The sequence below is a fragment of the Palaemon carinicauda genome, chromosome 10 (assembly GCF_036898095.1).
Source record: "Palaemon carinicauda isolate YSFRI2023 chromosome 10, ASM3689809v2, whole genome shotgun sequence".
Taxonomy (NCBI): Eukaryota; Metazoa; Arthropoda; class Malacostraca; order Decapoda; family Palaemonidae; genus Palaemon; species Palaemon carinicauda.
In genome coordinates this window covers 158,652,189-158,678,704 of record NC_090734.1, presented here as the reverse complement: position 1 = coordinate 158,678,704, position 26,516 = coordinate 158,652,189, and the positions used below count along the sequence as shown (strand labels likewise).

General features: G+C 44.0%; 1 protein-coding gene across 2 annotated transcripts in view; it reads right to left on the bottom strand.

Annotated features, from left to right (window-relative positions):
• Positions 1-2,494: 2,494 nt before the first annotated feature.
• LOC137648912 (glucosidase 2 subunit beta-like) overlaps positions 2,495-26,516 on the bottom strand; it is a 100,301-nt gene continuing 76,279 nt past the window's right edge. For both annotated transcript variants that reach the window (XM_068382099.1, XM_068382100.1), the window contains 4 exons: positions 25,750-25,888; positions 24,662-24,852; positions 24,351-24,494; positions 2,495-3,355 (listed from right to left, as the gene is read on the bottom strand). In XM_068382099.1, the coding sequence (XP_068238200.1) occupies positions 3,200-3,355; positions 24,351-24,494; positions 24,662-24,852; positions 25,750-25,888 (630 nt within the window). In that variant the 3' untranslated portion in view covers positions 2,495-3,199. The remainder of the gene's footprint in view (positions 3,356-24,350; positions 24,495-24,661; positions 24,853-25,749; positions 25,889-26,516) is intronic.

The window sequence follows — 26,516 nt, the reverse complement described above, 5'->3', positions numbered from 1 at the left end:
CCTCACGAGCTCCAGGCTCTTGTCAGAGTCCGAAAGGTACCAGCACATAGATCTCCTAGAGATGAGGGCAGCATTCCTAGCACTTCAGCAGTACCATCAGTTCCTGGCGGGTCACTCGGTGGTGTTAATGAGTGGCAACACCACAGTAGTGGCTTGAATAAACAAACAAGACGGTACTTTTTCTTAGTACCTTTGCCTTTTAGTAGTGGATATGCTAAGATGGGCAGAAAACTTGTCGCTGCTTGTTGGCGATTCTACCTGTAAGCGAGAATATTGCTACTGTAATTTTCAAAGGAGGGCAACTTTACCTCGGAAGGTTGTGTTGCAAGCTGAGCGGCGCTGTGACACTGAATAGTGTCACAATTCTAGGAGTAATGACGATCAGGCCAGCAGACAAGACGGAAACTTGGATGCGATCTGGAGACTGGTCACGAGCTGGTCTGCGCTCTCTCCTCATTAAGTCCTGAAGGGCGATAGAGAACAGAAGGGAAATCACATGAAGAGGAATCATCAGGTGCTGAAAGTGATTGCTGGAACTCCAGAACCTGGCAGGACCTGGCAGGCAATCGCAAGCTGACAGGAGATTGTAAGCTGATGGGCGATTGTAAGCTGAGGGGCGATCACAAGCTGACAAGAGTTCGCGAGATGATGGGAGATTGCAAGCTGAGGGGCAATCACAAGCTGACGGGCAATCGCAAACTGCAGCAAGGCTGCTATCAGGTAGCCTAGATGGTGAAGAATCCCAAGACGTGTAGGAATGAGATGGTGATGAGTCACTCGCTGACACCCACTCATGAGCAGGGGGTTGTTCTCGTTCTGGCAGGTGATGGTGAGCAGCTGGGTCACACGTTGCCTGGATGCTTGCTGGAATCCGCTGGCAAGCAGGAGACTGCTTGATTGCTGATGCGTGGTGGTGAGCTGGGCTGGTTCACGCAGTGAAGCACTCCTGGACCAGGAACACAGAGATTTCCCTGGATCGCAGAGATCGCCCTAGGTGATGCTTCTGACTGCGCTGCATGACAAGGGTGGAGAGCGCTGGGTGCAAGGGGCAGACTGCGCTCAGACGATGATGGTCTGGATTCCCCGGGGGGAACGGCTAGCACTCCTAGACTCGGCAACAGGAACAGGACAAGGCAAGGCTGGAGCACGTCAAACTTGCAGGGCTAGTAACATTTTCTTTATGTTTTGACGGACCACACTCTGAGGGATTAAAGAAAGGCATGGACAAGTCCTTAACTATCTTAGTTCCGTGTGGAGAAGACTACTACAGGGAGGACCGAACCCAGGAATGGGAAAGGTGTCCACCATGAGTAGCAAGAACAATCTTTGGACTTTGCCCTTCCTCCGCCAGCTAAGCAAGCTCAGAACAAGGGAGAGCGCTGTCATCACCATGATGATCAGGAACTGGCGCAGGCTACGAAGGCGGTGACAGGGCAGGAGCAGCAACTTCCACAGGAACGAACATGCTTCCGACTCCTGCCTTAGCTGAACAATGGAGTGTGACGTTAGCGCTTTAGTAAACCACTCGGTAGAAAAACCTAGCTCGTGAATGGGAAAGAGGTCCCCCAAGAGACACAGAAACATGCTTTAGACTTCGCACTCGCTCCACCGGCTGCCATTACAGAACAAGAGAGTGCTTTATCGTCAGCTCTGAAGAAAACCAATAGAAAACCTAACCCGCGAATGGGAAAGGCGTCCCTCGAGAGGCACAGGAACAAGCTTTAGACTGCACTTCCTCTGCCAGCTGCCATTGCTGAGCGAGGGAGTGCGTCGTCATCCGCATAGGGGAACAAGACCTAAATCAAGCTCTGGTTATTGCTATCGAGCTCGCTGAGAGCGAACATCTACTTTATACGATGGAGGTGCACCCACATGGAGAACGACTCCCGAGGAGGAGGACTGAGCTGCTGCACTAGGGGAAGCAGGGAAGTCATCCAGCCTAAGTGTTGTCTGGCATCAAAGGGGAAGAGATCAAAAGAAAGGTTTCTCCGCCCTCGAAGCAAACCCTGCACTAAGCCGTCAAAGGCCAGTCAAATAAGGTTGGGTGGTAGAGAGAGACGAACATCCACACTCTACCGAGCCAAAAGTAAAAGTGACGATAGAACACAGGTGTGTGTGTGTGTGTGTGAACCGGGTAGCCGGTACTACCCCCCCCCCCCCCCCAACTCGCAGTCGGGTAGTTACACCTCGCTAAAAGTCTTATGGCTAGTCCTCCAGCTTCGCCCAAAGTATATTCCCTAATAATAAGCGAAATGGTTTGCACTTTCTTTCAGAACAAACATTAAAATTGAATTTTATTATGGTTCTTTACGTCTATACATAATTCCGTATTTCAACAGCAACACAACTAAAAAAAAGATTGACATCTAGTTTTACGTATGGCTGTCTAGTTTATATACATACTGTATGAACACTGTAATATCCCCACCATCACCCATACAAAGACTATACCAATAAACCAGAAGAAGAAATGGAGGTAAAATGAAAAGACTAATTCTTCATACAAAAGTTTATTAACCATTTCTTAAATCCCTAGGGATGATTTTCAAGGAATGTAATGATAATCACAGGTGCCATGTGTCAAAAAAAAAAAGTGTGGGCATGAATCCATTTCCTCTTTTATCAAAAAGTTCTCACCCAGATTGAAAAAGAACAGGTGAAATAGATGCTATCTTAAAAGATTATCTAGGCGTCATCAGAAGATCATACCAATATGATATATGTTCTGATTTACTAACATTCATACAATAAATTGTGCCAACAACTTTCAAGCAATGTAACAAACTATACACTATTATGTCTTCTTATTTATAAATATATGTCAACATACCTTGGATAAATAAGTTTATCTGGTGATACACACGCACAAACACATACAGCACTGACTTGACTACCAAAGAGCTTTGAACTGTTTGAGCCTTTGTATAAACAATCACATCAACCACGGGGATGGGAAATCCTTCACCTATATTAATAAACCTCAAAATAGAATGTTTCAAGATTGAGAGACATAACAGTATAAAAATAAATTAAAAACTGGGTCCACATCAATAAGAGAAAATGTTCCCTACATTCTGCACAATAGCATGGCAAGAGGCCACTATATAAATCAACAAAAAAAATCAAATAAAAAATACTATTAACATTACCTTATTGTAAACATCTACAAGTTATTTTCTAATAATTTTATTAATGAACCCTACAATTCACTGTGACTATGCTCAAATCCTTCATCACCGCTCGCATCTTCTGGTTTCGAGCAAACGGCCGGAGTGCTCATTACAAATAGATATTCACACCTATTAGGCTCGGTAACACTCATCAACCTTGTTTCCGTACCACAGGTGAGACGTACCTGAAATAAAAAGAAAAAGCAAGAAATTATGTATTGTTCATCCGCCATGCAAGTTTACACATTCATATCAATGACTAATCAGGATAAACAAAAAAGGTTGTCGTTAGTGTTAATACTCCTATGTATAAAAATGACAAAATGATATTTTGATTATAAAATAAATTTTTGAATATACTTACCCGGTGAATATATAATAGCTGACGTCTCCGACGGCTCGACAGAATTCAAAAACTCGCGAGCGATCGCCATGAAGGTAGCGGGTGTGCCCACCAGCGCCGACTATCGGCCAGATACCGCATATACATGTAAAAAGCTCCAGTTCTTCTCATCCCACTGGGTCTCTATCGGGGAGGAAGGGGGGGCCTTTAATTTATATATTCACCGGGTAAGTATATTCAAAAATTTATTTTATAATCAAAATATCATTTATAAATATTAAACTTAGCCGGTGAATATATAATAGCTGATTCACACCCATGGTGGTGGGTAGAGACCAGTATTAATACAATATAGGCGTATATGCTTAGAGTTTTTGACAGTTATATCTAACAAAACCCAAATAAATATAGGTACCTGGTAAGGAAGCTGACTCTAACGATTACTCTGCCTTGTTAGTCCGCTTTCCTCACGAAGCCCAGCGATCCTCTTAGGATGCTGAAAGACTCCCAGGAGCTGAAGTATCCAGGGCGACAACCCATACAACAGGACCTCATCAAAACCCTTAATCTGGGCGCTCTCAAGAAATGACATTTGACCACCCGCCAAATCAAAAAGGATGCGAAAGGCTTCTTAGCCTTCCGTACAACCCAATTAAAAACATTTCAAGAGAAGATTAAAAGGATATTGGAATTAAGGGAATGTAGTGGTAGAACCCTTACCCACTACTGCACTCGCTGCAACGAATGGACCCAGTGTGTAGCAGTCCTCATAAAGAGTCTGGACATCTTTTAAGTAAAATGACGCGAATACCGACTTGCTTCTCCAAACGGTCGCGTCCATAATACTTCGCAGAGATCTGTTTTGCTTAAAGGCCACGGAAGTTGCTATAGCTCTTACTTCGTGCGTCTTAACCTTAAGCAAGCAACGATCTTTTTCACTCAAGTGAGAATGAGCCTCTCGGATTAAAAATCTAATAAAATATGACAAAGCATTCTTTGACATAGGCAATGAAGGCTTCTTAACTGAGCACCACAAGGCCTCAGATCCACCTCGTAAGGATTTAGTCCGAGCTAAATAAAACTTCAGAGCTCTAACTGGACACAGCACTCTTCCAAGCTCGTTGCCTACGATCTCTGACAGGCAAGGTATATCAAATGACTTAGGCCAAGGACGAGAAGGCAGCTCATTTTTTGGCCAAGAAAAACCAAGCTGAAGTGAACATGTGGCTTTATCTGTAGAAAAGCCGATGTTCCTACTGAAGGCATGGATCTCACTGACCCTTTTAGTCGAAGCCAAGCACACTAAGAAAAGCGTCTTGAGGGTGAGATCCTTCAGGGAGGCTGAATGTAATGGCTCAAACCTGTCGGACATTAGGAACCTTAGGACCACGTCTAAGTTCCATCCAGGAGTTGCCATACGACGCTCCTTAGAGGTCTCGATGGACTTAAGGAGATCTTGGAGATCTTTATTATTGGACAGATCTAAGCCTCTATGTCTGAACACAGACGCCAACATGCTCCTGTAGCCCTTAATAGTGGGCGCTGAGAGGGAGCGAACATTTCTCAGATGTAGGAGAAAGTCTGCAATTTGGGCTACAGAGGTACGGGAAGAGGAAATGGATGATGACTTGCACCAGTCTCTAAAGACTTCCCACTTCGACTGATAGACCTTGATGGTAGATGCTCTCCTAGCTCTCGCAATCGTTCTGGCTGCCTCCTTCGAAAATCCTCGAGCTCTTGAGAGTCTATCGATAGTCTGAAGGCAGTCAGACGAAGCGCGGGGAGGCTTTGATGAAGACTCCTTACGTGGGGCTGCCGTAAGAGATCCATCCTTAAAGGTAGACTCCTTGGAACGTCTACCAGCCATTGAAGTACCTCTGTGACCCACTCTCTCGCGGGCCAGAGTGGAGCAACCAATGTCAACCTGGTCCCTTCGTGAGAGGTGAACTTCTGCAGCACCTTGTCTAGGATCTTGAAAGGTGGAAAGGCATAAACGTCCAGGTGAGACCAGTCCAGCAGGAAAGCGTCTATGTGAGCTGCCTCTGGATCTGGAACTGGAAAGCAGTAAGCCGAGAGCCTCTTTGTCAGAGTAGCAAAAAGATCTATGGTGGGTAGACCCCATGTCATCCATAGCTTCTCGCACACAGTCTTATGCAACGTCCACTCCATGGAGATGACTTGTCCTCTTCTGCTGAGGCCGTCCGCCAAGACATTCATTTCTGCACAAATCTCGCCAAAGGAGAGATGTTACTGCCTTAAATGGAGTTCCTTCTGATCCGTGGATCAAAGAACCGAGCCTTCCAGACTGTCCAGTGGAGCTCTCTAACCCAAATCCGCTGCATCTGAAAACAACACATGGTTTGGGTTCTTGATCGCAAGAGAAAGACCTTCTCGAAGTCTGATGTTGCTGTCCCACCAAGTCAGACATGTCTAGACTGAGTTGGAGATTGGGAAAGAGATACTCACTAAGCCCTTCTCCTTGTTCCAATGTTTTAGGTGAAATAGGAAAGGGCATAGGTTGAGTCTCCCCAGAGAGATAAACTACTCCAGCGATGAAAGAGTTCCCACGAGGCCAGTTCAAACTCTTACAGAGCAACTGTTTTTCTCTTGCAAGTGAAGGACTTTAACAGAGCTTGTTCCATTCTTGCGGGAGACGAAAAGGGCCGAAAAATCAGACACTATCTCCATTCCCCCCAAAAAAAATGTTCTAGGATGGGATACTGTAAGTTACGACTTCTCTACGTTCACTATGAGACCTAGCTCCTTGGTTAGGTCTAATGTCCATTAGAGGCTCTCCAGACAGCGATATAATGACGACGCCCTGATTAGCCAGTAGTCAAAATAAAGGGAGGCTCTGAATCCTCAAAAAAAAGTAGAAAGCTTGCTACATTTTGCAAGGGCCTTGTAAAAACAAGAGGAGCAGGAATGAGTTCGGAGTACAGTGCTCGACAGTGGTACATTACTTTCCCGTCCACAAACCTCAGATGTAGTTGAAAGTTTGGATGAATCGGGATGTGGAAGTATGCATCCTGAAGGTCGAGAGAGACCATCCAGTCGCCTTCCCTTAATGCTGTCAAGACAGCTTGGTAGTCTTCATCGTGAAGTTTGTCTTGACAATGAACACATTGAGCGCACTTACATCTTAAGTACTCCTGCAGTGAACGTGGCTGCCAGATCATTGGAGCCATCCCTGATAGTCTTGTTCCTGCAGAGAACGTGGCTGTCAGATCATTGGAGCCATCCCTGATAGCCTTGTTTATGCATGACATAATTGTACAGCAAAACTTCAAACGCTCAAAAAACTCCTAACAGGAGATGGTCTAGCTCTGAAGCCGACCATAAAATCTTGGAGCGTCTCATGGCCAGGCGCCAGGGAGAGTCTATGAGGCTTGAGAAGTCTCTCTAGGCAAAGGCAGGAACTCCCAAGCCGAGAACTTCTCCCGTGTCATACCAGACGCTCGCTCTATAAGCCAGTTTAAAAGGAGGGAAAGCAAAGGCTGTCTCCCCCAAACTCCTCCTGGTGATCAACCAGTCGCCTAGCAAACGTAAAGCTCTCTTAGAAGAGCGAGAGAGCACTAGCTTAGAAAACAACGGCTTCGAAGTAGCTAGGCCTAGTGTAAACTCTGACGTTTAGGCGAACGAGGAGCAGCAGTTACAAAATGGTCTGGACAAAGATCCTTAAAAATCAGCATGATTTATTTAAAGTCCATAGAGGGCTGAGTAGCTTTAGGCTCCTCTCCGTCTGACAAAGTCCCCAAGGGAATATCAGTAGGAGGGGGATCAGCAACTTCCTCATCTGAAGGAACCTCGTCCGACAATTGCTGAGTCTCAAGCAAGGGAGAGACCTGCCGTGGTGGCAATGCTTGACAAGCAGAGTCCACACGCAAAGGAGCATCAGTAGCAGTCAAGGACGCTACGTCATGTAACTGCTTAAAGGACTGACCAGCAACAACAACAGGTGCGGGAGGACGCTCGACGTCAACTCGAGACTGCCTTGACTGCCTAGATAGAGCAGTTAGAACAACTCTTGACTGCGGTGCTTGACGTTCAACGTCAAAACAAGGCAATTGAGCTGGTTGGCGAACGTCCTGAACGTCAACACGAGACTGCGGCAGCGGCTGAACGTCAACACGAGGCTGCGGCAGCGGCTGAAAGTCAACACGGGACTGCAGCGAGTGAGGATCCAAGTCGCGTGACTGACGTGACAAACTACCGACATCACGTTTCATAACGTCAAAATGACGAGTAAATGCTCATTTGGGCGGCTGACGGCCAGAGTCTCGTTTAGTGTAACGGCGACTCGAAAGCGAAGGTTCATCGTGAACCTGCTCAACGTCATACTTCTCCATAAGGGAGGCAAGCTTAGTCTGCATGTCCTGCAGGACAACCCATTTAGGATCAACAGGAGTCGAAACGGGCCGAGACGACGGTAACGTCTGTGTTGGCAAAACATTGCCTTTACCGCGACCCTCGGACCCCGTGTTACGCTTGCGTTTAATAGGCGAACCGTCTTCCGACGACTGCAAAGGGTCAGAGCTGTCCCCATGGCTACAGCCAGGACGCTGGACCTGTCCTGAAGGGACTGACTTCCACTTTAAGGGTCTAGAAACTTTGCTCCAAGTTTCTTTTGCGAGAAGCCTTCGGATGACGAGGAGAAAAACAGCCTCGCTCGTCTTATAGTAGGGGCGATCTTGCTAGACACGCCCGATACCATAGAGGGAACGTTTGTTCGTTGGTTAAAGCCTCTCGTCCCCATAAGTCCTACGACATTACTTCTCCCTGGTAGCATGGGAGCCTGAAAGAGGTCTCGGACTAGGTGAACGACAAGCACGAACAGACGAACCCTCGGTCGCAACACTAAAAAAAACACTTTGCGCAATTATCACTATCACTACGATTTTCTGTTTTTGCACTTACTTCACTGATATCGTATTTTTCAATAATTTCACATTAGGCATGAATAAAACTGATTTCTACCTGAAGCACGCAATTCTCCCTTACATCAAAAGGTTATAATTGCGAAATGAGTCGTATAATGTAAGCACATTAGTACAAGCAAAAATCAGTAAACATATATATCGAATAAAACGGAAATATATAAAGTTAAAAGGATCAGTGACTGGGGAGGAGACTAAACACTAGTTCATTAAAGACTACGTTTTCAATCTCTCACCGTACAGTGCCTTGGGACGAGAATAAAAACTAAAAACGTTTTATCCTTTCTCCCCGTACAGAGACTAGGGACGAGAGTAAAAAACTGAATCGAGAACAACGTTACTCGCTTGGGACGAGAATAAAGATCGGAACGTTCTCTCTTCCTCTCTCTCTCTCTCTCTCTCTCTCTCTCTCTCTCTCTCTTGATTTCAAACAGAAGAGAAATGCCCACTCACCCTTCGTCAATAAACAGGTTATTTGACCAAAGGAAAAAACTGAAAGGACTAAGAAATTGAAAATTAACAAGTTCCTTTAAATTAGTATTTAAAACACTTCAGTTTGAAAGAAGAATGAACAAAACGTCAAAATCGATTTACTCTTTCTGCAAAGTGAAACCGTGATTCTCTCTTTCTCTATCGTAACGATAGAGCGCAAACTGCGTAGCATAAATAAACCAAACGTTAGTACATCTTTGAAACAGCACGAAGACTATTCAAAGAAAATCTTTCATAAAATATCTACTAAAAAATATTCATTTCATAATGGAAAAAAGCAGAGATAAAAGAGCAAGGGAAAACACTTTTACTCTCCTTTCAAAAGCATTTCTTTTGAGGATAGTATTGAATAATCCAACACGGCGAAAGCAATAAAACCAAAACCAAGTACTTCACCAATTCGGTAGAAAACTCGAGTGGAATCGACTTGTCGATGAAACCGACAGAGAAGAACTGGAGCTGTTTACATGTATATGCGGTATCTGGCCGATAGTCGGCGCTGGTGGGCACACCCGCTACCTTCATGGCGATCGCTCGCGAGTATTTGAATTCTGTCGAGCCGTCGGAGACGTCAGCTATTATATATTCACCGGCTAAGTTTAATATTTAAAATTTGGAATTTGTATTTTTACTAATGATACAAACCTGTAGCTATTTATAGGGATTTATACTTTTGGACCAAATTACAAACCCTTGCTATTTATAGGGATTGACTCACTCCTTAGGAGGGTTTTAATCCAGATCAACTGGCTGGTCTTTGACCCAGGGTTTTCCCGTATGTGCTCCGCATGTAACAGTGAGAAACCCTGACACCTTGCTTACTAGCAGTGTTGCTAGTCTAGGTAAACATTCTCAGAAACATAGGAATCTTAGAATCAACCATAGACGTTACCCAATCACACCTTGCCAGGGGGTATAACAAGTATATCTCACTATACCAGATTACACAAGGGAAATGGGTAACCTGCAGACAGTGGAGGTCAGCTTTGCAGAGTACTGTAGGAGCTGTTGTCCTGTAGAGGGATGAAAGAGTCTGAGGTGTTATAAACCATTTTTGGGCTCAGCCATGACATCTTGATGGAAGGTTCCTTTAGCTAGCTTTCTAAGTGATTTTTGGCTACAGTGATACTCCCAGAGAATTAATCACAGGTTCTCAGAATTCTAACTCCTGGCGCAAGTATCTTTAATATAACTTTTAAGGATATCGCATAATATCAGGGGACGTATTTCTTGATACAACACATGGCAATCTTCACCTCGAATAGATTTTACGCTTTGAGGGGGAAGAGTGGCGAAATTGAAGGGGAGCCGTTATCAAGGTTACCTGGTGGATCCCCTCCCAGTACTACTACGGCGTATTATTCCTTTAAACGTAGCCAATTAAGCACGGTGTTTCTCCCACTTGCTCTCGGTGTTGTTACTGTTTTCAAGGAATATTACCAAGCAATCTCCAGCATCTTCATCCTCTGGAAAGTTGAGTATTTAATCTTTCCTGTGTATAATTTTTGGCTCCCTTCTCACAGTTAAATTAACATAATTTAGGTGTGTTAAGCGGAGCAATGCCATCACCGGAGGCGGCTATTTCAGAACCGCTGTCGTAATAAATGCTTTATTTAGTTAGTAGTACGACGTTCCCGGTATATAGCTATAAAGAAATTCTAGCTAGTTAGGCAAAATTATACTAGTGAAGATAAGATTTACACATTACAATTTTCTCTTCCGAATAAACGTTTCTTTCGTATACGATAGGGCCTCGTTGGTACTAACGTAGCCGAGATCCCGACTCAAGTTAGGCTAGCCTAACGCGTTTTAGTATACTTTAGTTACGTTATCCCCGTTTAACCTCTAGTATCGTTTTATCAATTCGGTCGGAGATATAGATATCTCCTAGAATTACTAGCATAATTCGATACTCTTCTCCTAAACCCCCCCCCCCCCCCCACCCCACCCCTGAGTGCCGCCAGCCAGGCGACAACCCTATCTTGTCATTGCCATCGAGTAGTGTACTTCGGCGTGACTGGGATAGTGTTTTCTGTCGATCTTCTTTGCCGGTGAGTAGCCGGGCTTTTAAATACCACAGTAACTCAGGGTATTCTGTCTTGATGCCGACACCGCAACCGGTGGGGGAATAGTCAATCTCCCGCCGGTTACACCGTTGTCGACATAGGAAGTTCAGCTTCTCTAGTCCACAGCCAAAAGTGGGTAGCATAATTGCCGCCACCTTTTTCCCTGGCGGACTAAAAGACATGTCTCATATCCGACAATGTCTCAGGCTAGGGAATCGTTATTCCTCTGCCGCCCAAGATGGTGCCGGTATAGGAACTATGTTTCCTTAATTTACAGCCGAAAGTAGGAGGCATACCTGCCGCCACCTTTCTCTGTAAAATATAAGACCCTTTCCCTTCCCCTCCTGTCCTTTAGTGACGGCTTAGCCAACACGATTCCTGTGGCCGGTATTCTACAATCAACCCGCTTGTCGGGCTGACTTAGTTACCGGCCGGGCTCCTACAAAGGCGGTTAGGTTGCCGCTTCGACCCTCTCCCTAACGGAAGCAAAGCTCCGGGAAAGGTTGAGCCGGCCCTGGCGGTTGCCGATGGGAAACCCATTACGCTTTGAGTATTCTTCAGTCCTTCCTTGGACTGCCATCCACTAACCCTGTAACTGGCAGTATAGCCAGCAACAGAAATTGTGGCTGGATGGAAGCTAGAATCAATGCATTCTCTCCCCTTCCATTTGAATCCTCATTCTGGAAAGCATGCAGCAGAGACAGTAGTCTCTACAACCCTAATTATTGTACTAAACTATAATTATACAGTAGTTCTTCTCTCCATTCTTTCTCTCTCTCTGTCTGCTAGTGCCGCCAGGTGCTAGCCTAACCCGGTAGCATACCGGAAAAACTACAGTATATAAAGATACAGTAGTATGAAATTTCTAACATACTGTACTCTGTGTATCCATTCACAGTCCATTGTTAAGACCGTTTAGAAAATGTTGAGGTGAAGTATTCCTTCAACATTCTGATGTATCCTAGATCATCGGGACACCAATGATTACCCTTCAGTATTAATATTCTACAAGTGGTGGAGTTAGTGTTAGTATACACTGACTCCGGCTCTGCGTACGAGTTATTCCCCTCTGTATTTTCCCTAAGAGGGAAATGAAAAATATTAATATTGTAGGAGGTCACAGCAATTGCCTGGAGGGGGAACACAGACATGTGTCTTTCCTATTTCCTTTCTAGCTTACTATCCTAGGCTATAATAATAATAGTAATGTATACTATTTTAAGCATGTGAAAATTTATCAGTGAGATAAATTACCCAATACTCATTTCACTCTTTCTTTCCTTACAGGAGGAGGCTAAGGTGAAGTGTGCAGTCCTGTTCTCCAACCACGAAAGTAAGGACTCTTGTGGTCACAAGATGTGCAGGTCTCATGCCCCCTGCTCCATTGCAACTGAAACCCTGAGGTATTGGAATCCGAAGGGTTGCACCGTCTGCTCGGCCTTGATGACCGATGGTTTCGGTGATCCTGAGACGACAGAGTCGAGGGATACTGCGAGGGAAACGCTCGGAAATGGGTAAGAGGGTTCCAGAAGAACTCTCCGGGACCTTACCTGCTAAAAGAAGTTATGAGATGCCTTCTGTTCCCTAAAGCCCAATTCGACGCGGTTGTCCCTCAGGCACAGGTCAAGCCTCCATTCATCCAGCTGACGATAGAGGCTGACATCAATAAGGCTCTTGAAGGCATGGACATCCATCAAGAACGGATGTTAACCCTGGATAGGTACGCTCCTCGGACACCCCTTTAAGGGTATACTCGGTCGTGCTTGACCCCGACTCCGAAAAAAATTCAGGAAAAATTTAGTTATGCATGAATCTGTATTGTTTGACTTGCTAAAAATACTTCAAAGAATGCTAAAAACTATTGAAAATATAAATGATACCCATCTACAAAATAACTATTTATTGGAAATATATTAAAAATTTAAGTATACAAAAAAAAAGACTTGATGTAAATATTCACAAAAAATAGAAATATACATATCCACATAAATCCCTTTAGGGACACCTTCTTAGATGGCAAAGCAACAGCGTGAAATTGCTGGAAATGAGTTGGACCCATAGAAGTCGAGATCTGAAATGAGAAAAAAAGGGTAACTTTTTTTGGCCAAAAAAATTTGTCCAAATTTCATGAATTTTTTTGGGTACCCAAATGAAATAGGAAGAGGCTAATTTTTTTATAGAATAAACTCATATTATCCTAGAACAGAAATACATAATAAAATGTGCACTAAGATGTAATTTACTGTTATATCAGGGGCGAAATCTAAAGGTCATTTTTTGACGGCCTAGTTTCACAATGTAAATTTCTTATGAAAATCATTGTATCTCCTATAGAATATGATATTTATGCATTAAAATATACCAAAATATCACGAATTCTATACAGAACAAGAATATATAGAGATATGCCAACTTACCTTTCGGTTATGTCAACAAAATGGCCGCAGACCGCAACAACTCTTACAGCCCAATCTACCACTTGAAATGAAGAATGGGGTTGCAAACTCCATATTATCATCAACGTCTCTTTTTAACTCCAATAGAAGTGTGTTGATGACATCCATGCCGAGGGAATACTGCCTGCTGGCCATTATTGAAGATAAATTCAAAATAAATAGAAAAAAATCAAATTTGCAAAAAATAAGAAAAATTCAGAAATTAGCATTTGAGGGAAAATGGACCTCATGGCAATATATGGCATCTAAGCCAAAACCAATGTCATGCAAGTGGTAGACACACCATCCATCCACACTTTCTAACTATAAAGAACCAAACAAGTATCAACACTGTTCGACAATTTATAATTATGTAATAACTTTGCTGTTTGATCACTTACCCCTATAAAGGTATGTCAGGGTCGAGGTCGCCCCCTGGGGGGTAAAAAAATGGGGAAGGAGGGAAGTTAGACGAAAATCAGTCCTAAAGCAGACAATGGCATGTAGACTAGTCACCCCTTGCAGGTCAATCACTTCCATATTCGAGACAGCTGATGATTTATGGGGAAAAAACAGGTTTTGAAAATGCTGTAGGGGTCGCATACGACCCATCATACCTTTCCAGGGTTAAAGGTGTCCTCAGACAACGAAAAGGATCTTCTGCAAGATCCTGAAGAAGAGGTGGCCCAGCCACCCGCGAAGGAAGAAGGATCCGTATCAACGATAACGGAAGACCCTCAGGTCTCTGTGACGGCTTATCAACCTGTGCCGTCAACCTCTTCGGCCCCAACTCCTCATTTGGACCCGCTGATAACCAAGAGCGAGGCACTCCTTGAGCAGCTGCAACAGATGATGAAACCGTTCCACAAGGAACAACAAGAGAGGAGGAGGGAAGTCAGAGAAGCGAAACGCTTGGGAGTTCTCAGAGGCTCTCACAAACCTATCAAAGTCTCCGATTACCTCAATGCTCTGAAACCAACCCCCTGGAGGTATGCGGAGTATGTGACCATGATGAATGGGAAACTGTACATCTCCGAAAGGATGGGGGCCAAACCCATCGAAGATCTCCAATTATGGCCTAACATTTCGGCTTACCCAGAATGTTACGTGAGATTGCGGGATGAACCAGCATCTCGAGAGGAGACAGAACCTAAGGAGGTCATGATCTTTGAATATGACAAGGCACAGGCGCTCTTGACTAGTACCCTACAGAAAGCCGGCTATACCAACTTGAAGGTTTCAGCTTTGAGCAAGAGGCACCCTACCTTCCTTGCTCCTTCCTCCAGAGCTTTACCGTTTTCGGCCAAAGCTCTCAACTGCGTACTGAAAGCAGTTGACGCGGGCAAACCATGCCCTATGCTAGAGGAGTGCAAACCATTGTCTCTAGCTCTGCCTACCTGCGAGAAGGATTGGAACGAGGTTCATCTAACCTTCTCAGTCTTGAAACTGGATCCAGAGATAACAGGACAACAGTTCAACGAGAACCTTCCAAAGTTGTCGGAACATCTTCTGAGAAGGGAACAAGAGACAAAAGAGAGACTAGCTGCCTCTTTGTCTCTCCAGAACTGTACGGAGATGTGTGCAGGCCTTTCAAATACCCTAGATATGTACATGGTCCTAGCCAAGATGCACATGGCTACCCTTGTTAAGGACATGTACACTTTCGTAAAGGCCAGGAGGGCCTGTAGAGAGCATGTGTTTGCCAATGTAACGGTCAAACACGAGCCCAGGAAGTTGATCACTTCATGCATCTGGGGCAAGGCCCTCTTCCCAAAAAAGTGGTCCAGGAGGTCATTGCTAAAGCCGCCACAGAGAATAGGAACCTTCTCCAGAAGTGGGGCATGTCTTCCAAGAGGAAATCATCCTCTGACGCTGGTCCCCAACCCAAGAACAGGAAGACAAAGAAGCCACAGACCTGTACAACATCCAACTGTCACCATGACCATAGTGCCCCAAATGGTTGCCCAGCCGCAAACCACCTTCCAAATGGTGCCCCAGCAGCTGGTAGCTCAGTCGCCGGTATTTAACCCAGGCTTTGAGTGGCACACCACTACCTTTCGCCCTAAAGGCAGAGGCTCCTCAAGAAACCCCTAAAGGGGTAGAGGAGGATGTGGTCAGGGTAACAAACCCTCTGGAACATCTCAGCAATGAGATGCTCCAGGTAGGAGGAAGACTCTTCCACTTTCGGGATCGTTGGACCTTCGATCCCTGGGCCCACAACCTAATCAAGAATGGACTCGGGTGGAAATGGAACAAAACTCCAACCCCTTTTCCTCAATTCTTCAAACACTCCACCCCCTTATTAGAAGAATATACCTTAGAACTCTTGAACAAAAAGGTAATAAGGAAAACGAAGGCCATCAAATTCCAGGGAAGGCTGTTTTGTGTTCCCAAGAAAGACTCGGACAAACTCAGAGTCATTCTAGACTTGTCTCCACTCAACAAGTTCATTGAGAACAACAAATTCCGGATGCTAACCCTACAACACATAAGGACCCTGTTACAAAAAGGGGCGTACACAGTCTCAATAAGCCTTGCAGATCTTATTGGCACCTACCAGTCAGCCGCCCCCTCTCTTCCTGCCTAGGATTCAGGCTACAGAAGATAAATGGTCTTCACAGCCATGCCCTTTGGACTAAACATAGCCCCAAGGATATTCACAAAACTTGCGGACACAGTCGTCCAACAGATACACTTAGAAGGCATTCAGGTAGCGGCATACCTGGACAACTGGCTGGTGTGGGCAGCATCCAAGACAGCTTGTCTGCAGGCAGCCTCAAAGGTGATTCAGTTCCCTGGATCATCTGGGCTTCAAGATCAACTACAAGAAGTCTCGCCTCTCTCCAGCTCAGGAGTTTCAATGGTTAGGAATCCATTGGAACTTGCAGTCACACCGCCTCTCCATTCCACCGAAGAAGAGGAGAGAGAATACGGGATCTGTCAGGAGACTACTGAAATTCAACAAGATTTCAAGATGCCAACGGGAAAGAGTACTGGGCTCTCTCCAGTTTGCAGCAGTGACAGACCCAGAGCTAAAAGCACAACTAAAGGATGTGTCAGGAGTCTGGAGAAGCTATGCATCAAACGCCTGAAGAGATCAACAGAGATTGGCACTGACCTTACTGCGATCGCTTCTAAGGCCATGGTCAAAGGTCAAGAGCCTGACAAGGACAATTCCCTTACAACCACCTCAACCTTCAGTGGTCATCCACACAGATGCCTCACCGGAAGGATGGGGAGACCATTCCCATCAAAGGAAAGTGCAAGGGAACTGGTCGCACCAGTTCAAGACCTTTCACATCAACATTCTGGAAGCCATGGCAGTCTAACAAATGTGGAAGAAACTATCCCCTCACAGATCAGCCCACATCAGGCTGATCTTGGACAGCAAAGTAATAGTGAAATGTCTGAACCAACAAGGCTCGAGATCGCTTCACATCAATCACGTGATGTTGGCTATCTTTCGCTTGGCAAGGAAGAAAAGATGGCACTTACCAGCAGTTCACCTGCAATGGTTCCGCAATGTGACGGCGGACGCCCTATCCAGGCAAATGCCAATAGAGACAGAATGGTCCCTGGATGCAGACTCATTCTCCTTCATCTTGGAAAAAGTACTAGAACTGCAGATCGACCTCTTCGCAACGAACGACAAAAAGAAACTACCTCGATATGCGGCCCCTTATGAGGACCCTCGAGCAGAAGCGACAGACGTCATGTCCCTCAATTGGAACAGATGGAATCATATCTATCTGTTCCCACCAACAAATCTCCTGCTGAAGGTCCTCAACAAGCTGAGATCCTTCAGGGGAACAGCAGCAGTAGTGGACCCCAAATGGCCCAGGAGCAATTGGTTCCCTCTAATTATAGATCTGAAGCTGAAGCTGTTTCCTCTACCGAATCCAGTTCTATCCCAGCTGGTTCAGAAGTCGACTGTCTACGCTTCATCACTGAAAACCCAAAACCTACAACTCATGATTTTCTCGCCTTAGCAGCCAAGAAAAGGTTCGGGATCTCAAAAGACAACATCGACTTTATAGATGAATACAAGTCAAAGTCAACCAGAAGACAATACGAATCGTCTTGGATGAAGTGGGTTTCCTTGGAGAAAACAAAGAAACCAACAGAAATCTCAATAGACTTCTGCCTTTCCTTCTTCATCTACCTTCATGAACAAGGCCTGGCTTCCACCACAATAACTACGAGTAAGTCAGCTTTGACTAGACCTCTTCTTTATGCCTTCTAGGTGGACCTGTCAAATGAAATCTTCAACAAGATTCCAAAGCATGCGCCAGACTCAAACCAGCAACCCCTCCAAGCCCATATCATGGTCCTTGGACAAAGTCTTTCAATATGCTTTGAATTTGAACAACGAAGATTGTACCCTAAAGGATCTAACACAGAAAGTGTATTTTTGTTCGATATAGCCTCAGGGGCTAGAGTTAGTGAAACTGAATCTTTTCCCCGATCCTACCTTTCTTGCCAAAAACGAGCTTCCCACCAAAAGGTGGGGTCCTTGGAGAATCTGCCCTCTGAAGGAAGATGACTCTCTATGTCCATTAAAGTGTCTTAAGGTCTATCTTTGAAGAACTTCAGACTTCAAGAAGGGAAAGCTCTCCCTAGGCAAAACCTCAGGATCAAACTTATCCCTAAAACAACTGAGGGCAAAACTCACCTACTTTATTCGCAGACCTGACAGTACACCCGCAGGTCACGATCCTAGAAAAGTTGCTTCCTCGTTGAACTTCTTTCAACATATGGACTTTGATAGACTCCGCTCATGTACGGGGTGGAAATCATCTAGAGTTTTCTATAAACTTTACGCGAAGCAAGTGCATGAAATAAAACACTTTGTGGTGGCAGCAGGTAGTGTTATAAAACCTGTCGTTTAGTACTGCGATGAACAGTGGACTGTTTTGGGACTTGACAGTGTATTGGGTGAACAGGTATTAGCACCTTCGAGTGTAATACCTTTTAATGAAAATCACTATGGTGATTTTTGGACTGTTCTATAGGTGTAGAATCTAACCAAAAACACCAGTGCCGTGTGAACATTTGTACAGTGTTGAAACATATCCAACATCTCGGTGAAATCAATCAAGTAATTTCACAATAGTGAGTGGCATTTATGGATGATCTAACACATATGTATTTCTTCCCTTACAGGTTAAAAATATATATACCCAGAGATGTAGATATGTTACAAAGATTCTTTTTATGATACATTTTGCTTTTTGTATTTTTATGTTTATCTATAAAAATAAAATACATATAAATGTATCTGCGTCTTATTCGCCCTTCATGAATACGAATAAATGATCCAGAGCCTTTTACTTTTTCCTAAAATAATATGCTTGAGAGTAAAACCTCTGAAAGAACTACCTGGTAATCTTTACAAGTTCCACATTGTTCCTACAGAAAACAAACTTTAATGCCTTAATAGTCGATATCAACAATTTCACAGCAGAGGGAAGGAAGCCCAAGTTAGTTCCAAACTTAGTGGATATGACAAATAATGGTAATGTCATATATGTGAGGTCTGGGAGACCATTTAATGAATTAAGTCAAGTAAAGGCACTTATAATACAAACCCACAGATATAGTACTTTCAAGTAATTTTCTGGTAAGCTTCCATCAGGATGACATGGTTGAGCCCCAAAAACGGATTTTAAGCAAAGCGAAAAATCTATTTTTGGGTGATATGGCCATGTCGTCCTGATGGACCCTCCCTTCTTTCAAAAGGAGTAAAACAACTATGTAATGAAAAACCCCACCCGAAACTACTCTATCTGCGGCTATCCATGCTTAAATGCAATAAGGAATAATACGCCGTAGTAGTACTGGGAGGGGATCCACCGTGTAGCCTTGATAACGGCTCCCCTTCAATTTTGCCACTCTTCCCCCTCAAAGTGTAAAATCTATCTGGGGTGAAGATTGCAATGTGTCGTATCAAGAAATATGTCCCCTGATATGCGATATCCTTAAAAGTTATATTAAGGATACTTGTGCCAGGAGTTAGAATTCTGGGAACTTGTGGTTAATTCTCTGGGAGTATGACTGTAGCCAAATATCCCTTAGAAAGCTGCCTAAAGGAACCTTCCATCAGGACGACATGGCCCTATCACCCAAAAATAGATTTTTCGCTTTGCTCAAAATCCATTTTATTGTGTATCCACTACAGGGACAATGGAGAATGTCTCCATGTTCCTCTGGGTCGCGTCTTCCATGAAGTGGCCTCGGGATTTAGTGTCTTGTCCATGACCTTGCAAAACCCAACCAAGAACTTATTCTTGGTGACCCTTCTTTGACCTTTCCCGGGCTGAGGAAGAGTGCCGAACACTTGGGGACGAGCTACTGTAGCTTCCTTAAGGTAGAACCTCAAGTTAATCACTGGAATAGTAGCCATTTATGTGGACCATAGACATGCTATGAAGAACTTCCAATCCTTAGAGCTTGAACCCGGGGTCCCAGGTCCGAGCTGTCAGGAAAGAAGCTGAGTGTTACTCGGTTCGTTATCATGGAAGAGACGTTGAGGGTGACCCAAAGTGAAGGGAGACCTGCCCTCAAGGTCAGGCAAAGACCTGCTGCTAGGAGTTCTGGGTTATCGGTGGGTGCCCCCAGGGCCGAAGGAAGCGCATTTTCATGCCCCATGGAGGGGATTTCCTCTCCGACTATGGGCAGGTAGACTTGAAACGCTGAATTAAGAGAGAATGGCGACGTAGAAGAAAGTTAAAACCTTTCGGTCTGAAGGTGGGTCTCAAGGATGAGCAGTGGCCTCTCATCGCCTGAGAGAGCGGCCTTACTCCCACAAGCAAAATGAGGAACTACTGGAATAGTGGCCTTGAGGGAAGAGAAAACCCTTACACGATAGAAAACCAGTCCACTTGGCCTGGGAGACCAAAGCTGAAGAAAACGCGGGTATCCAGCCATCCTCTTCCAATTAGTTGAAGATTGGGTACTCCTTTCTGGAACTGGATAGTCTCCGGGCATGGAACCACAGCAAAGCTACGTTTTGTGAAAGATGTTTACACGTGGCTGTCATAGATCGTGTCGTAAGGGTACTGTCGGGAGTTGGAAACGCGTCTGATGGGCATGAGGAGTGTTGCTGGTGAGGCTAGGCAAGCCCAGTAACTAGACCATTTCCCTTTGGAGGAATCTCCCGAAGGGAGCCTAACAGGTGAAGCAAGTCTTTTCACACGGACGGGAGACGAGACCAACGCCTGTCGCCATTATCAGGAAATCCTCCTGCAAGTAGGGGGACCGCTGAACAGAGGCTGGAGGAGGGGGTCTCCCACAGAAGGGGAGTGGATATATCTCAATTCCGTCTTAAGGTAGAACCTCAAGTTAATCACTGGAATAGTAGCCATTTATGTGGACCATAGACATGCTATGAAGAGCTTCCAATCCTTAGAGCTTGAACCCGGGGTCCCAGGTCCGAGCTGTCAGGAAAGAAGCTGAGTGTTACTCGGTTCGTTATCATGGAAGAGACGTTGAGGGTGACCCAAAGTGAAGGGAGACCTGCCCTCAAGGTCAGGCAAAGACCTGCTGCTAGGAGTTCTGGGTTATCGGTGGGTGCCCCCAGGGCCGAAGGAAGCGCATTTTCATGCCCCATGGAGGGGATTTCCTCTCCGACTATGGGCAGGTAGACTTGAAACGCTGAATTAAGAGAGAATGGCGACGTAGAAGAAAGTTAAAACCTTTCGGTCTGAAGGTGGGTCTCAAGGATGAGCAGTGGCCTCTCATCGCCTGAGAGAGCGGCCTTACTCCCACAAGCAAAATGAGGAACTACTGGAATAGTGGCCTTGAGGGAAGAGAAAACCCTTACACGATAGAAAACCAGTCCACTTGGCCTGGAAGACCAAAGCTGAAGAAAACGCGGGTATCCAGCCATCCTCTTCCAATTAGTTGAAGATTGGGTACTCCTTTCTGGAACTGGATAGTCTCCGGGCATGGAACCACAGCAAAGCTACGTTTTGTGAAAGATGTTTACACGTGGCTGTCATAGATCGTGTCGTAAGGGTACTGTCGGGAGTTGGAAACGCGTCTGATGGGCATGAGGAGTGTTGCTGGTGAGGCTAGGCGAGCCCAGTAACTAGACCATTTCCCTTTGGAGGAATCTCCCGAAGGGAGCCTAACAGGTGAAGCAAGTCTTTTCACACGGACAGGAGACGAGACCAACGCCTGTCGCCATTATCAGGAAATCCTCCTGCAAGTAGGGGGACCGCTGAACAGAGGCTGGAGGAGGGGGTCTCCCACAGAAGGGGAGTGGATATATCTCAATTCCGTCAGGAATTCCTCGAAAGGGAGAACAAAATAGGTGAAGGAAGTCTTCCCGTGGACGGGGAAAGAGACCAACACCTGCTGCCAATTTAGGCGATTCTTCCCGAAAGAAGGAAGATTGCATCTTAGTGAAAAGAGGAGTACTCCAAGCTCATAGGAGGGGTTTATCCACTACTGGAAAAAACTCACTCGAGGACGATAAAGGAAGCGATCCTTAGCGAACAACCTTAGACGAAAGGAGACCTCCGGCTACGGAAGAGAGTCATTGTCCGAGGGTTGACGAACAAGACCGAGTCCAGTGAAAGGTTGGGTATATGTGTCTCTCCGGGAAAGAATTCCGCAGATGGAGGCTGAAGATGCTTGTACAAAGCTCCAAGGATGCATGGGCTGACGGAGACCGGGAGCACGCAAGATGCCACCAATCTCTGGTGTTCTTAGGAGGTCACCCATCCAAGGGTTGACCGGATCCTCCGATGCATACAGAGGATCTGAACACCTAAATTGTTATAGCTGTTGCGCCGGACACCGCTGAATTCAATCCCTTAGAACCGAGGGAATGAAAGAGAGAGTACCCCCACGAGCTTATGTCTCCTAACGCGAAGGAGTACATTAGAGGAATCTTCCTCTACAAACCACGTCTGAGATCCGATTTGCTGCAGGTGCCTGCGCAACTATCACAAGTTCTATCCATGCAGAATCAGGTTGTAAAGGTAGTCATATACCATAACTTGAAACAAGGGAGGTGGTAGCAGCAGACTCATCTGAGGCACATGGTACATAAGCCACTGCATAGTAGGAACAAAGTGTAGGCAAAGAACATACGTTCATCAGGGACGAACGTCCGCGCTGACTAGGATCAATGAAGAATCCTAGCCACGTGTATGCAGGTTCTCCGAACTTTGGAGGAGATGAAAACCTCGGGAACCGAAGAAACTCTTGCTTGTGAAAACAAAAAAAACCAAGAGGTAAGAGAGGTATTAAGCACCAAGGTTTTAACCCTTGTGGATTACCCCGGCTGTTGATGGAGAGTGCTGTGTTAAGTTCCAAGAAGTAAATTCATGCTAAACTTCAACTCCATGCAAAAGGGCTACTGAAACAGCACAAACCAAAGAGAGTTGGGGAAGACGATCTATATTGGCTAGTTGAGGGTACTTTCTGATAAGTAAAAGTGTCTCTCAAGAAGCAGAAGCTTCAATGAAGCGAGGGTCTCAAGTTAGAACAGATCGTAACTACTGGGGACTACGCACTCCATCTGACGGCTGCCGTCGCTGGAACAAAGGAGTGCGGCTTGAAAGAGCTGTATAGACATCAAATCAAATTTCCGAAGAAAACATTTGGTAGAATAACCTAACCCGCAAGCGGGAAGGGTATACCCCACAAAGGATCAGACACTGCCCACGGCACTGAAGGAAAGCGGCAATATCAGCGAGAAGGCGGCAAACGGTCTCCCTCTAAGGAACTCACAAAGGCGGCAGCGATGTCAGCGAGAAGGCGGCAAATGGCCTCCCTCTAAGGAAATTACCGAGGAGGCCCCCCAGCCTACGGAAAGTACAGCGTCAAAAGGGGGAGAGACCAAGGAGAAAGGACTTTGTCCTTCAGAAGACGCCCGCTGACTAAAGACATACTGTAAAAATAGAAGAACTCATAAAGACAAGTAAAAAACATAAGTCAAATACTAGGAAAAAGTCGGGGAGGAGAGAGAGATAGATGTCTACTCAAGCCAAACCAAAAGTATAGTGTCTAGACAACACAGGTCTGTTTGAGCGGCGTGGCCAGTTACTGTGACTACCCCCTGGTAACAGCGGTAAGGTACTTTATACCTCACTAAAAAGTCCCATGGCTTGTTTCAGCTTTGCCAAAATAATAAATCCCTATAAATAGCGAGGGATTGTATTTAGTGTTGGAACAAATTTCAGATTGGTAATGCTTGACAATTTTTTTTTCTTTTTTTTTTTTACAGCAGACAAGATATACCTGAAAAAGAGCAATTAATGAAATATATAGTACTGTTAATCTGTCTGGTGGGTTTACATACTTGGACCAATGCTAAACTGGATTCAATAAGAATAATTGTGCATATGGTTGAGAATCCTAGCTAAAAAAATAAAGGAATTGAAGGAAAAATTTGTTATAATGTGCCAGAAACATCAGCAGTCTGGTAAAAACAGGAATGAGTTATAACAAAGCCAAAATATCAGCAATTTTTTCTATTATTTTTGTCATACAGTACAGTGTATGACAAAAATTTAACACTTTAACACCAACTACATTATATTATTGGGCACCCAAAAAAAATTTTTCCTAACTTAAAAACTTTAGTGAAATTACACTAAATAATTTCAGGAATAAAAGATGTTCAGATGTAAATTAGTATCAAGTTTTACGGTCTAATGTCTGATAGACCAAATCAAAGTACAGTACTGTACAGACAATGAGAATGAACGGACCACAAATTATTAGCTTGTTATAAGCATTTAATTATATTAAGTGAGGCTAGTTTATTCTTTGCTAGGTAAACCTTTACGGCAAATTTTTTAAAACTTCCCTTAAAAAACCAATGGTGGAAAAACCTAAAATTACCACCACAAGAAATACTATTTACAAAAGCAGAGAACAAAATGTCAACTTACATCTGCCGACCTCGTTGGGCCATTCCAGCAAGCCTGGCCATTACTATACATCATTCTGCTATATCTGTCAGTTTCTGGACCACTCCATTCACCCCACTGACCAAGCCTTGTCTCCCCATGTCCTGCTTTTGGTTTTTGAATTGCCTGTAATGATGACAGAAATTAAGTCTTCCTGAGAACATCCACTACTATAACAGCAAACAAGTACAGAATTTTAATATACATTCAGAGCATGCAATAACTTCTAATATTTCCAAATCAGACTCAAACAATACAACTCGATGAGATATTCCAGAAATGAATGAACCAACCTTGTCAAATGGGCAGAGGCGATAAATGTATTCCCTATCGCTGTACTCAAAGCAATTTCCCTCAAGGATACGAAATTCTTCTTCTGGTCCATAATCTTTTTCTTGGGTTTCCTCTAAACTACGGAGTTCCCGCACAAGGTCTCGGACCTCCCTATCTGCTTCGTCATATTCAGCACGAGCGGCATTGGCAGCTGTGGGAAAAAATGATTGACAAATGTTACTAAACTTACCCATATGGCTCTCAAGTCAGGAATGTAAAAGCAGAAAATGCTTATACGATATGGAAATAATTTTAACATGCAATTCCTTCCAAAATTAATTCCGCAGAAAGGAAATTAAATATTCTGTCTAGAAATTAGCTACAGCTTTTAAAATTGTCTAAAATTTGTATAATGTGATATGTTTACCCAGTAGAATATTCAATTAAATTTTTCAAGCTTCAATGAAATTTTATAAAAAAAAAAAAATTCTTTTACAGTAAACACAAAAAAAGTACTGTACAGTATATGGTTTGAGAACAGGTCTTTACAAAACTACTTATCTCTAACACAACTTCAGATAAAACACTCCAATGATAATTGTTCCAAATAAGAGAATAAACTTTGAAAGTACAGTACCAAATTGGAGGTAGCTAATGCTCAACATGGGCAATAGACAAGTCGATGCATGCACTGAACATGCACTACAGTTTGACCAGCACCTTCCCACTCAAGAAAGACCTGGAGAGCCTAGGCATTGGCAACTAAGTCTCAGTAGCTAGACCTATGCAACACCTATCACTCATCTCTAGCTCAAGGAAACAGCAAGGTAGTGTGCCAGTGAAAATTTATCATGACGTAGACTGTTCATACAAAACCTTTTCTTTAAACAGATGAAAACTTTCCCAATAAATAAGAAAGGCTTTTGATGGTTGTGCTGTTTTCAGAAATATTAACAATTGTCTCTTGGACATACAAATATTACAGGTGACATTCGGTGACTAAAAGAGCCACATTATACTTCCAACATATTCATTGAAAACCTTGACAATCAAGTCTTTCAAGGGAAAGAATTTTGTTGTTGTGAAATTTAAGATAAAAGCTACTTACTATCAACCAATTTTTGGGTTTCCTCATCATATTTTGGTTCTTCTTCCTCGTTCTGAGTATCCTCGGCATCTCCATTTGCGTCAAAGTCATCTTCAAGTCCTTCCTCTTCTTCTTCTTCCTCCTCCTCCTCATCTTCATCCTATAATTACAAAATAACATTTTATTAAAAAAAAAAAAAAAAAAAAAAAAAAAAAACTTTTTAATATTTTAGTAGACAGTGCTGTTCATAAAATCACCATGTGTTGAATAACAAAACCCAGTAATTTTAAAATACATAAAAAAAAAAAAATTTACTCCGTAAGTGCTGCATGCACAAGACCTCCGGGTGAATTGAATCATGACAACCAAGCTGTCTGTCAACATACCAGATACTTCAAAAGTCTGATTCTTGATAAGTAACAGACACTATATAAAGTACACATCAAATTTTGGTTCACATATAATAACATACACTTGAACACTCAGACAACACACAACTAAATTACATACATTTTACAAAATTTTTAGACTCAACAGTGCCTTACATGTCATTATTCAAATAGAGGTTTATTGGAAAACTGCATCATTTATGGGAAGGACAAAACCAGAAAAACCATCATTATAACACGTAATTTAATCAATACAAAGAGGCCTGATGGAAAGAATATATAACTACCGCACCAGCATCAAAGGTTGAATACAAATTGTTATTGTGGTCTATGATACTTCAATGCAGGGGGGGGCAATAGTTCCCCTTGCAATGGAAGGTTGCACACCTTGATATCATT